Source organism: Salvia splendens, chromosome 5 (assembly GCF_004379255.2).
Source record: "Salvia splendens isolate huo1 chromosome 5, SspV2, whole genome shotgun sequence".
Classification (NCBI taxonomy): domain Eukaryota; kingdom Viridiplantae; phylum Streptophyta; class Magnoliopsida; order Lamiales; family Lamiaceae; genus Salvia; species Salvia splendens.
Window position 1 is genome coordinate 3415954 of NC_056036.1, and position 10963 is coordinate 3426916.

The window sequence follows — 10963 nt, forward strand, 5'->3', positions numbered from 1 at the left end:
TTGACGCGAATACGGAGAAAATGAACACACTTTATTTTTAAAAAAACATACTTCATTAAAAAAATACATAATTAATTAAAAAAAAGTACATTATTTTTAAAATAAAAACCGGCTCGTCACTCCTCGGATCCATCGCCCTCGCCGCCGCCGCCCTCGCCGTCGCTATTCGTCAGCGCATCGATCCCCAAGTCGCGGCGCATACTGTTGACGACGGGTCTAAGCTGCCGCTTGTAGTGGGGGTCGGTCGCCGAGCGCCATTCCTGCATCGCACGTAACAAGGCGTCGTGTGCGGCGATGCAGGCATAGGAGGGGTTCTCGGGATCCGGCTCGTTCTGGGTGGGTGCTGCCGATTGGGCATCGGCGGAGGCGGAACCGCTGGGACTTCCCCTCGATAAACGCGCCGCAGCCCTTTGCCCAATCGGGCGACGGCGGCGGGCGGAGGATGTGGGAGTGGGGAACTCTGAATCGGAGGGGGGAGTTCAGTGGAACCAGCACTGTTGCTGTAATTTCCGGGTGCGCTGATCCTCTTCCGCTTCGGCCAGCCGGATTCCACACCCGCACTGAACTTGGGCGAATCCTGCACCGCGAGATACACATCCCAATAATTGAATTCTCCGAAGCCCTTTTCAGAGTCGGGGAACGTCCGCGCGTGTGTGGCCTAATGGCGGACGTCCGCCACGGAATTCCTCCAAATCCGTGGGAATTCCGCTTCGAAGTCCGCCATTGCGGATGCTCTTTATGTAACTAAACATTAAACCTATCACACAAATTGTGCTTCATCATCCACTATTAAATATTTCACTTTGACTTGATATTAGTTTTAAAAAAGCTAAAAAAAGTACTATGAAAAAGTTAATTGAATATAAATTACTACATTTTTTATATATTAATTTTATAATGTTAAAAAATAGATAAAAAAAGTTAATTGAATATAAATTATATTTTTATGTATTAAATAATATACTAATGAAATGAGATAGTTGAGGTGAGACCACTTATAAAAAATTAGTAAAAATTTATGATTTATTTAATAAGTAGGATTTCGTATGTCTCACCACATGTGACATATTTATTTTGGACATAAGTCTATATGTAGTTGTGTTTAGCAGTTAACTGAAGATTGAATAAAATAGGAATGAGAAAAGAAAAGATAAAATATTGTACTCCTTTCGGTTCCTGAAAATTTGTCACTTATTTTCATTTTCATCTGTCCCTCAAAATTTTCCACCTTCCACTTTTACCATTTTTGGTAGTGAACCTCAAGTTCCACTAACTCATTCTCACACATTATATTATAAAATTAATATGTATAAGTAGGACCTACGTGTCACTAACTTTTTCAACCCACTTTTTAATATATTTCTTAAAACCTGTGCCGAATTAAATGGTGACGAATTATGAGGGACGGAGGGAGTATTATTTTACCAAAAATCGTATTTATAATGGAACGACTCAAAAAGAAATACGGCTATAGTGGGAAGAGGGAGTAATATATAAAAGAAAAATGAAACGTGAACCTTGCACATTAATTATCCCATCATCTTCAGTACTAGTAATTCATATCCATGTTTCACTTTTTTCTCACCATCACCTATCCTTTTTCTGTAGCTCAATAAAGCCTATCACGAGATAGGTGAGGCATATTCAATTGCTTTTAAAATTCTCTTTCTTTATTTATTTTCTTTTGAATTTGCTATGCTAGATTAAGACTAGCTTCGTTCAATCTAAACTTTAAATTTTATTTTTTTTAATTTTGATAAATTAAAGTAATTTTTAGTAATCACTCCATATAAAGTATTTTTTTTAAATTTTTTAAATTTTGGATAAATTAAAGTATATTTTAGTAATCACTCCATATAAAGTAAATTTTCAGTGTTATATTCAAATTATTTATAAATTTTAGGATGTTGTAGAAAAAATTATAAGCAAATTTTCAAAATATTACTCCCTCCGTCCCACAATAAGAGTTATATTTTGTCATTTCGGTTCGTCCCACAATAAGAGTCATATTTTACTTTTACCATAAATGGTAAGTAGACCCCACATTCCACCAATTTCACTGACTTATTCAACCCAATTCCTTTTTACATTTCTTAAAATCCGTGTCATAACTAAATAAGACTCCTATTGCAGGACGGATAGAACAACATTCATAGAAGCAATTTAAATTATAATATATTAAGTACTCTCTTCGTCCCTGAAAATTTGTCACATATTTCCATTTCTATCCGTCCCTAAAGATTTGTCACCTTTCACTTTTATCATTTTTGGTAGTGGACCATACATTCCACTAACTTATTCACACTCACGTATTATTATAAAACTAACATATAAAAGTATGACCCACGTGACACCAACTTTTTTAACCCACTTTCTATTACATTTCTTACCGGGTCAAATGGTGACGAATTATTAGGGACGGAGGGAGTAATAAATTTATTATCCCATCCAACCCGCGATATATAAATCATGCATCACACTCCCTCTCTCCCTCACTTCACTCTCAACGGAATAAGAAAAAGAAAAGTCGCAGAAATGGTGATGGACGAATCCCAACAAGCTGAAGCCGATATCTGGAAGTTCGCCTTCGGTTTCATCACCGGCACGGTCGTGAAGACCTCCGTCGAGCTCCACATTCAAGACTTGGTCGCCAAACACGGCGGCTCCATCTCCCTCTCCGCCCTCTCCGCCGCCCTGGCCATCCCCGCCGACCACCTCCGCCGCATCATGCGCTTCCTCATCCACCACGGCATCTTCCACAAGACCTCCGACGACCACTACACCGAGAACGCCCTCTCCCGTCTCTTCGCCACGGGCAACATGTCGGCATTCATGATGCTGCACGGCCCCCCGCCGCCCACGCTCTCCGGTGTCACCCCGCAGGTCCTGCGCACGGGCAAGCGCCCCGACGTCAAGCCCGCCGACGGCGAGGACACGTGGACGGACCCGGCCTACGGGAACCACGAAAAGGTGTTCACCGATGCCATGGAGGCCCACTCCAGGGTCACGACCTCGAAGATCGTGGCCCACCACCCGGATCTCTTCAGAGGGATCCGCTCTGTGGTGGACGTTGGAGGCCGCCATGGCATGGCCCTCTCTTGCCTTATCAAGGCCTTCCCCACCGTGCGGGGACTATGCTTCGACCTACCTGAGGTCGTCGCTAAAGCGCCCCCGCTCGATGGGGTTGAGTTTGTTGGTGGGAGCATGTTCGAGAGCATCCCAAAAGCTGACGCAGTCATGCTCATGGTAACTTATTTATCTTAGTACTCCTATGTCCATCTCTGTTCACAAGATATTGTCCACATTTTCATGAAACATGAACAAATTTGATTGGAAAAAATTATTCAAGTGTGAGTCTCACTTTAATTTGTATAAATATTAGTTTCAAAATGGAATATGAGCGTAATGACCTAAAATGGGAAGAAAAAAAAAGTGTACAATACTATATTTTGTGGACGGCCCAAAATTGGAAAATGAAACTTCATGGAGGGAGTGGTAGGTGTCAAATTTCTAGTTATGAAAAATTTCTCTCCAATTTTTTTTTCTGTCTTACTTTACAAATTATAGAGGGAAGTATATTTTTATGGTCGTGGTAACTTAGTTATTTATCTTTCTTTCTTGTAACTTTCTTAGTTACAAAGTGTAATGATTTATACACCCATTTTTATGGTAATTTCCAAATTCTTTATTTTTGGAATACTAACTCAATATTTGTTTCACATGAAAGGGTGAGGATTGATACGAATTACACTATCAGTTTCAAATGAAAGTGTGGAATAACACATATTAACTAGGGTTTGTTTGACAGTGGGTGCTACACGACTGGAGCGACAACGCGTGCGTGGAGATATTGAAGAAATGCAAGGAGGCGATTCCGGCCCACGGGAAGGTGATCATGATCGACGCGGTAGTTGAGGAAGACGGTGGCGAAGACGAGTACTACGGCGCGCGGGTGTCGCTGGACATGATTATGATGGCGTCGACGGTGCAGGGGAAGGAGAGAACTCACAAGGAATTCGTTCGTCTTCTTGACGAGGCTGGATTCAGCAGCCATACTGTCAAAAATATCAACACTATTGAATCTGTCATTGAGGCATATCCCTAATTTATGTGTCCAATTTCTCATTTGGTGTGTGTTTGAGGCGGCTGATCATTTGTTTACAGCCATAAATAAAAGCTCATGTATGATTTGAACTAGATTGCTATATTTCTCTGAATAATATGATGTGAGTTAGTCAGAAACTATGAACTTATTTATATACTGTATGTTGTTGGTACGAATTTAGTACAATTAAATTCTTCTCTTTTGAAATAGAGTGTATTACTAGAGTACAACTTTAGACCATCATCTATGCATAAATATTAAACGCGGCACCTATTCTATAGAATATCGCTAAAAGATTTTAAACTTTTATGTAATATTATTGACAAGGTCATTTTATTTCATGACTTTTTGCCTTTATCATCTTCTTCTTCAAGAAGCGGATGCCATTGTAGCTTTTCTTCTGTAACTTTCAATTTTTAACATATTTTGTCTCCAATAACATTATTTGGTAAGGGCTAAACATAGTTTTCGACAAGTTCAAAAATTTTAGAAATAGAAAATAAATAACAATTTTTTTGGTTAAGGCTTAAGAGCAACAGCAATGGGCGGACTATAGCTCGGAGCCTCGGACTATGCATAGTCTGGATAGTCCGTCATTGTGGATGGCAGCCCTAAGCCTCGCCCCGTACACCCGCCCTATGTATTGTCCAGAGGCTATAGTCCGCCATTGAGGGCACCCGAGCTGACTATGATTTCTATATATTTTTCTTGTTTATTTCCTATTTTCCACCCTGAGCTGCTGGACTTTAAATTGGTCTAGGGCGGAGGCTATGGGGCATACTATAGTCCGCCCCATTGTGGTCTATGGATGGCCTAAGTCCCTCCACTCTTCAAGTGTGTCCGCCCATGTTTTAGATTGACATCCACTCTTGCACCACTCTGGCACTCTGAGCGATTGATTCGTATAATTTGCTCACATATTGATTTAGTTCTTTCTCATTGTCATCCCATAAACTCGTTGGTTACTCTCCATTTTTATCAGGGTCTCTGTCTTCCCAATCGCTTATCAGGATTATGATTAATGGGATTATGAAAATATGAAAAATAAAATCTGAAAATATTTTTAAAAAGTGAAAAATGATAAAAATGTAACATTAAAATTAAGAGATCACTTAAAATATTTTTAAAATTCAAAGATTAAAAAAGTGCAAATTCCAAAAATTTAGGGGCGTTTTATGTAATCCACGCTTAAATATATATGTAGATTGTTGGAAGCCATTAAAATGGGAGGACGCAACTTCAAAAATAAAAATTCATTCTTAATAAACTACCAAAAATTCTATATTGATGTCGGCAATCTTCGAAAAACAGATATTCCGTAAAATGTGGGCTTAATTCCAACCGTTGATGCTCAAGGAGGGTAGGTAGATTATACGGTCTGCATTTGTTCTGCAAATCAAAGCTACATAAAAATGCATACTTGCATCATTTTCGTTAGGTATCGAAATTAAGGAATTAATGTTTAAAAATTAATTAGATAAAAATGTAAAATATAATAAGAATATAATAGAAATGATAATAACATGAAAGAAAAAAAGTTTTTAATACAAAAGAAAATGATATAAATAATTTGGGATGATCTGAAATGAAATACTATGAGTCTATGATGCAAGTAGCTTGAAACGAATGGCATTTTATGTTTTTTTTCCTTTTAATTGCTAAGTGATATATTTCTTTTTAATGTCCTATTAAAATTGTTATTACGTATATTTCATTATTTTCTTTTTTTTTTCTTTTATTGTCTTTCCTTTTCGTTTATTAGTATATAAAATAAATCTATTCTTTCATAATGCCTCTACGAAGAAGATACTCCCTCCGTCCCGCACTACTCGCACTTATTTCCTTTTTGGGCGTCCCAAGTTACTTGCACTCTTTCCATTTTTAGTAAAAATTTTCACCTACAGCCGTCATTTTTGACTTTCCTATACACTCATTCCTTAATCTTCGTGCCGAAAAGGAAAGGGGCGAGTAGCCCGGGACAGAGGGAGTATAATAGTAAGAAATTTTAAAAATGAAAAAGAGAAAAGAAGAGGGAGAATCTTGAATAAAGTCAGTGACCATGGAGAATAAATGACTAATATACTACTCGTATTGTACTAAAATAGCATTTAAGGTGAAATATAAAATGTGCAAAAATTCTGAAAACAATAAAAACCATCTTTTACTTGCTTTAATTAGTTAATTGTCTTGATTGTTTATTCTTTGCTCTTAGTTTAAGAAAATCAAAAACCCATTTTATTAGTCTAGATAGTGTTCAAAGTTACATCACAGTATTCAAACCAGCTTTAGTTTTCGTGAATCGATAATTTTAACTTGCCACGTACTATATACCTCATACATTTATGGGTGACATTTTAATTGCAAAAATAGCATGAGTATGAGTGAATAGGAATGCCTCATTTATAATGGGAGTACTAGATTCTTGGAAGCCATTAAAATGGGAGACGTAGCTTCAAAAGTAAAAATTCATTCTTAATAAACTACAGTAAATTTAATATAGATGTCCCATCAAACTTTTTTATTATAGTGTAGGCATTCTTCGAAAAACAGATGTTCCGTTCAAAAATGTGGGCTTAACTAATTCCAACCGTTGATGCTCAAGGAGGTTAGGTAGATTATACGGTCTGCACTTGTTCTCTGCAAATCAAAGCTATAAAAAAAATGCATACTTTTACTCCCTACGCTTTATCACGTGACACGTCTCTTTTGGGCACGTATTTTTATGGAATAGTGTTTAGTAATTAAATGAATAGAGAATAAAGTAAAGCACTTGTTCTCTGCAAATCAAAGCTATAAAAAAAATGCATACTTTTACTCCCCTACGCTTTATCACGTGACACGTCTCTTTTGGGCACATATTTTTATGGAATAGTGTTTAGTAATTAAATGAATAAAGAATAAAGTAACGCACTTGTTCTCTGCAAATCAAAGCTATAAAAAAAATGCATACTTTTACTCCCCTACGCTTTATCACGTGACACGTCTCTTTTGGGCACATATTTTTATGGAATAGTGTTTAGTAATTAAATGAATAAAGAATAAAGTAACAGTAAAAAATAAATAGAGAGAAAAAGTAAAAAATGTTATAAAATAAAAGAGAGATAGAATGTTATTATATTATTGTCATAAAAGGAAATGACTCATTATAGTGAGATGACCAACAAAGGAATACGCTTCAACTGGTTGAGAAGGGAGGCAATGATATGGCGCCATCCAGGAGGTCCTGAGTTCGAATCCTGGATGGCATAACCTGAGATTAATTTCCATGTGGGCTCAAGGCTTGTTGCCTTGGGACTTTGCAAGCGTGCAGACCTGGACCTGTCTGAGGGTAGTCAACTTACATGCCCGGGACCCGCCTGAGGGTAGTCAACTTACGAGCCAAGAGGAGGCTAGTTCGGACGTGACCACGAGGGGCTGAGGCCTGAGGGTAGTCAACTTAAGAGCCAAGAGGAGGCTAGTTTGGACGTGACCACAAGGGGCTGGGGTGAGCTAGTTCGGACGTGACCACGAGGGGCTGGAAGAGGCTGGTTCGCTTGCCAATGTATCTCGAACTCTGTTGTGTGTGTGAAAAAAAAACAAAGGAATACGCTTCAGTTATGTTGGGAAGCAGTACCATTTTCATTAGGTATCGAAATTAAGGAATTAATGTTTAAAAATTAATAAGATCAAAAATGCAAATATAATAAGAATATAATCGAAATGATAATATGAAAGAAAAAAGTTTTTAATACAAAACAAAATGATATAAATAATTTAGGATGATTTGAATTGAAATACTAAGATGCAAGTAGCCTGAAGGCTCAAACGAATAACGTATTATGCTTTTTCCTTTTAATTTGAAGTGATATATTTCTTTTTAATGTCCAATTAAAATTAATACCTATATTTTGAAATGAAAACACAAGAGAATTTTTTGTTTTTTTATTGTCTTTCCTAGTTTACGAGTAGCATATAAAATTATCTCTATTCTTTCATAATGCCTCTACAAAGAGGAGATTAATATAGTAGTAAGAAATTTTGAAAATGAAAAAGAGAAAAGAAGAGGGAGAATATTGAATAAAGTCTGTGACCATAGAGAATAAATAATATATACTAGTATGTACGAAAAGGTGAAATATAAAATGTGCAAAAATTCTGAAAACATTAAAAAATGTATCTCAATATAATTAAGTCATTGTTTATAGAATTAATTTTTATATGGTATGGCAAATATTCAAACCTCATTTAATTAATTATTTCCAACTTCAAAACAAAGTTATAAATGAATGGCTAACATCGTACTATAATCCATGCATGTTTCACTACAAAGAAAAAATATGATGACACTTTTTAATGTTATTAAAGATGCTAATTTGTGTGTCTAATTATACCACTAACTATTCATACAATGTCTTTATTGTTAATGTCTCAAATAAAATTAGGAGACAAAAATAGAAATGTCCTAAGAAAACAATAAATTAAAATAATTTGCATTCAACCTAAGGACGTTTTCTTTTGCTTCCTAATTTATGATTATTTTTAGAAATTTCCAAACGCTAGTAATTGCGTCTCAATTTTTGTGTTCTTAAAAGATCAATTATTTGTGTGTGTCCATGATTTATTATTTTTTGATGGGACAAGTCTTAAGAAATACAAAAAATAAATAAATGGAAAGTTGAAAAAATCTAGTTAAATATGTATGCTATTACTATATGTGTTCCTTGTTAGTGAGTCATCTTTCTAATGTGAAGTTATTGTACATCTCTTTGTTAATCCTTGTGTTTAAAAGAAGCAGTTCAATTAACAACGAAGGAAGAAAGTAGTTTTACAATAAAAAAATATTTTGCAAATAATATATGTGGGATACCCTCCTGCCACGTCTCTAGCTACCCTCGCCACCTGATCATTGAACACAATTAAAAATTTTTAATGCTAGTTTGGGCCCCTATCGTAAAATTTCTGGCTCTGCCACTGTGTACACGCTATATAATACGGAGTAAAATAATTAGCTATTGTAATTCATTATTATTAGTAAGTATTTATTACGAATATGGAGAATGTATAACTAATATATCTCCCATAAAAGAAAATAAAGAAAGCACGTGTTAGGCATATATATATAGCGTTTTACGGTATACTATTTGGTATCCATGTTACAACAGCTTAAAGCTATTATATGCTCTTAATTATGCGTTTGGTACGAATACTGGTGCAAGTGGCGGACGCATAATTTCGACTCTTGGGAGTCCAAATTACTTGATAACAGATTAATTGCAATTTTTTTTTGATATTTACCTCACCACTAGTAATTGTGGCATGAGTGAAGTTGTGAGATACTGATTATAGTGAATAATAGTTATGGCATAAGTGAAGTTGTGAAATATATATAGATTATAGTGAATGATAAATACTAATAAAAAGGTGATGACAATAACTAAAGATACACATGATCATTGTCGTTAAAAGTAGCATCGATATTAAAAGAGCCAACATTATTTGAATACTTATAATATCAGCATGCATATGTATGACATACTTTGTTTTTCATAATAATTAAAATTTTTAAAAATAATTTATCTTGAATAATAGTAATAATGACAATAACTATTATGAGAAACTTTTTATTGCAAAGTGTGTGTAATTTAAAATTAATAGCTTGTGTATTTGAAAAAGTTGGGAATGTGGACAAAATAAAACTACTTTAGTAAGAATGGATTCTCTGCTAGATGGCTAAAGTGCCAGCCATTTGCACTAAGAGATTTGCATTTATTTTCTCTGAACCTAATATATATGAATATATTTAAACTATAAAACTTAGAGGTTCCATGAACCCAAGGCTCCACCTAGGTCCTCCAATGCTGGAGCTAGTTGTTGGCCCATAATATTATTTTATTGGCTTAAATTGGAAATCTATTTTTAATCTGTAAAATCAACTCAAATTTTTGATGGGTTGGAGTAACAGTTTTGGAAATTAACTGTAATAACATTTGAATGGAACCGTAATTACTCCCTCCATTTTTTTAAAAATAGCAACTATTTTCATTTTTTACCGTTTCTTAAAAAATAGAAACTTTAGAATCTTTTTATTTTAGGATATGGACCCCACAATCCACTAACCCTACTTTCACTACTTTTTCTCTTCCTCTCTCTCTTACTTTACTAATTTTTCTTTTACTCTCTCTTACTTTACCAATTCTTCTTATTTACTTTACCAATTATGCATTAAAACCCGTGTCGTTTCAAATATTTTTTTTAATAAGGAAGGGGTATAATATTTATTTGACAATTAACAAAGTCTTATTGCGGAGGTTTTCAGTTGTTTCGACTATCGAGGAGGATGAGGAACTTGCAAAGCATGCCTATGTGACACGTGGGAGGACTTGTATCTTAAATTCTTAGAAATTAATTGATTCATTTAAATAAATTTTTATTATATTGATTTTGAGTATTGATTTTATTTGTGCAATTTCTTCATCGTTGAGCAGAGAGACTGAGATGTTGGAATACGATAATAAACAATTTTTTTCATAATAGGAGTACTATTTATTTTTTCCCACTCAACGAAAAGGTTAGGTGTATATTTACACCACTAATTTATAGTACGTTGTTAATTTTCAGACATACGTCAATAATTTACGACATACTATAATTAGTTGATTTATTTGTCACGGAACAATCACGAAAAATTAGTATGGCCAAGATTTTCTAATCTATAATGGGTTAGATTCAGCCTAACTTCAAACGGGCTACCCTTTAATAATACCGTGTCTCCTTAATGCCCATTAATTAATATATGGCAATTGGAACACACACCCACACTATAACATACTCTTAGGAGAAGAGGAATAATATTCTCATTTTCTATTGATATACTTTAAT

General features: G+C 35.2%; 1 protein-coding gene across 1 annotated transcript; it reads left to right on the forward strand.

The window, feature by feature from the left end:
• The first annotated feature begins 2476 nt into the window (after positions 1-2476).
• Positions 2477-4259, forward strand: LOC121802677 (acetylserotonin O-methyltransferase-like). Its single transcript, XM_042202354.1, has 2 exons — positions 2477-3246; positions 3809-4259. The coding sequence occupies exons 1-2, from the start codon at positions 2536-2538 to the stop codon at positions 4103-4105; spliced, it is 1008 nt and encodes a 335-aa protein (XP_042058288.1). The 5' UTR covers positions 2477-2535; the 3' UTR covers positions 4106-4259.
• Positions 4260-10963: the final 6704 nt, after the last annotated feature.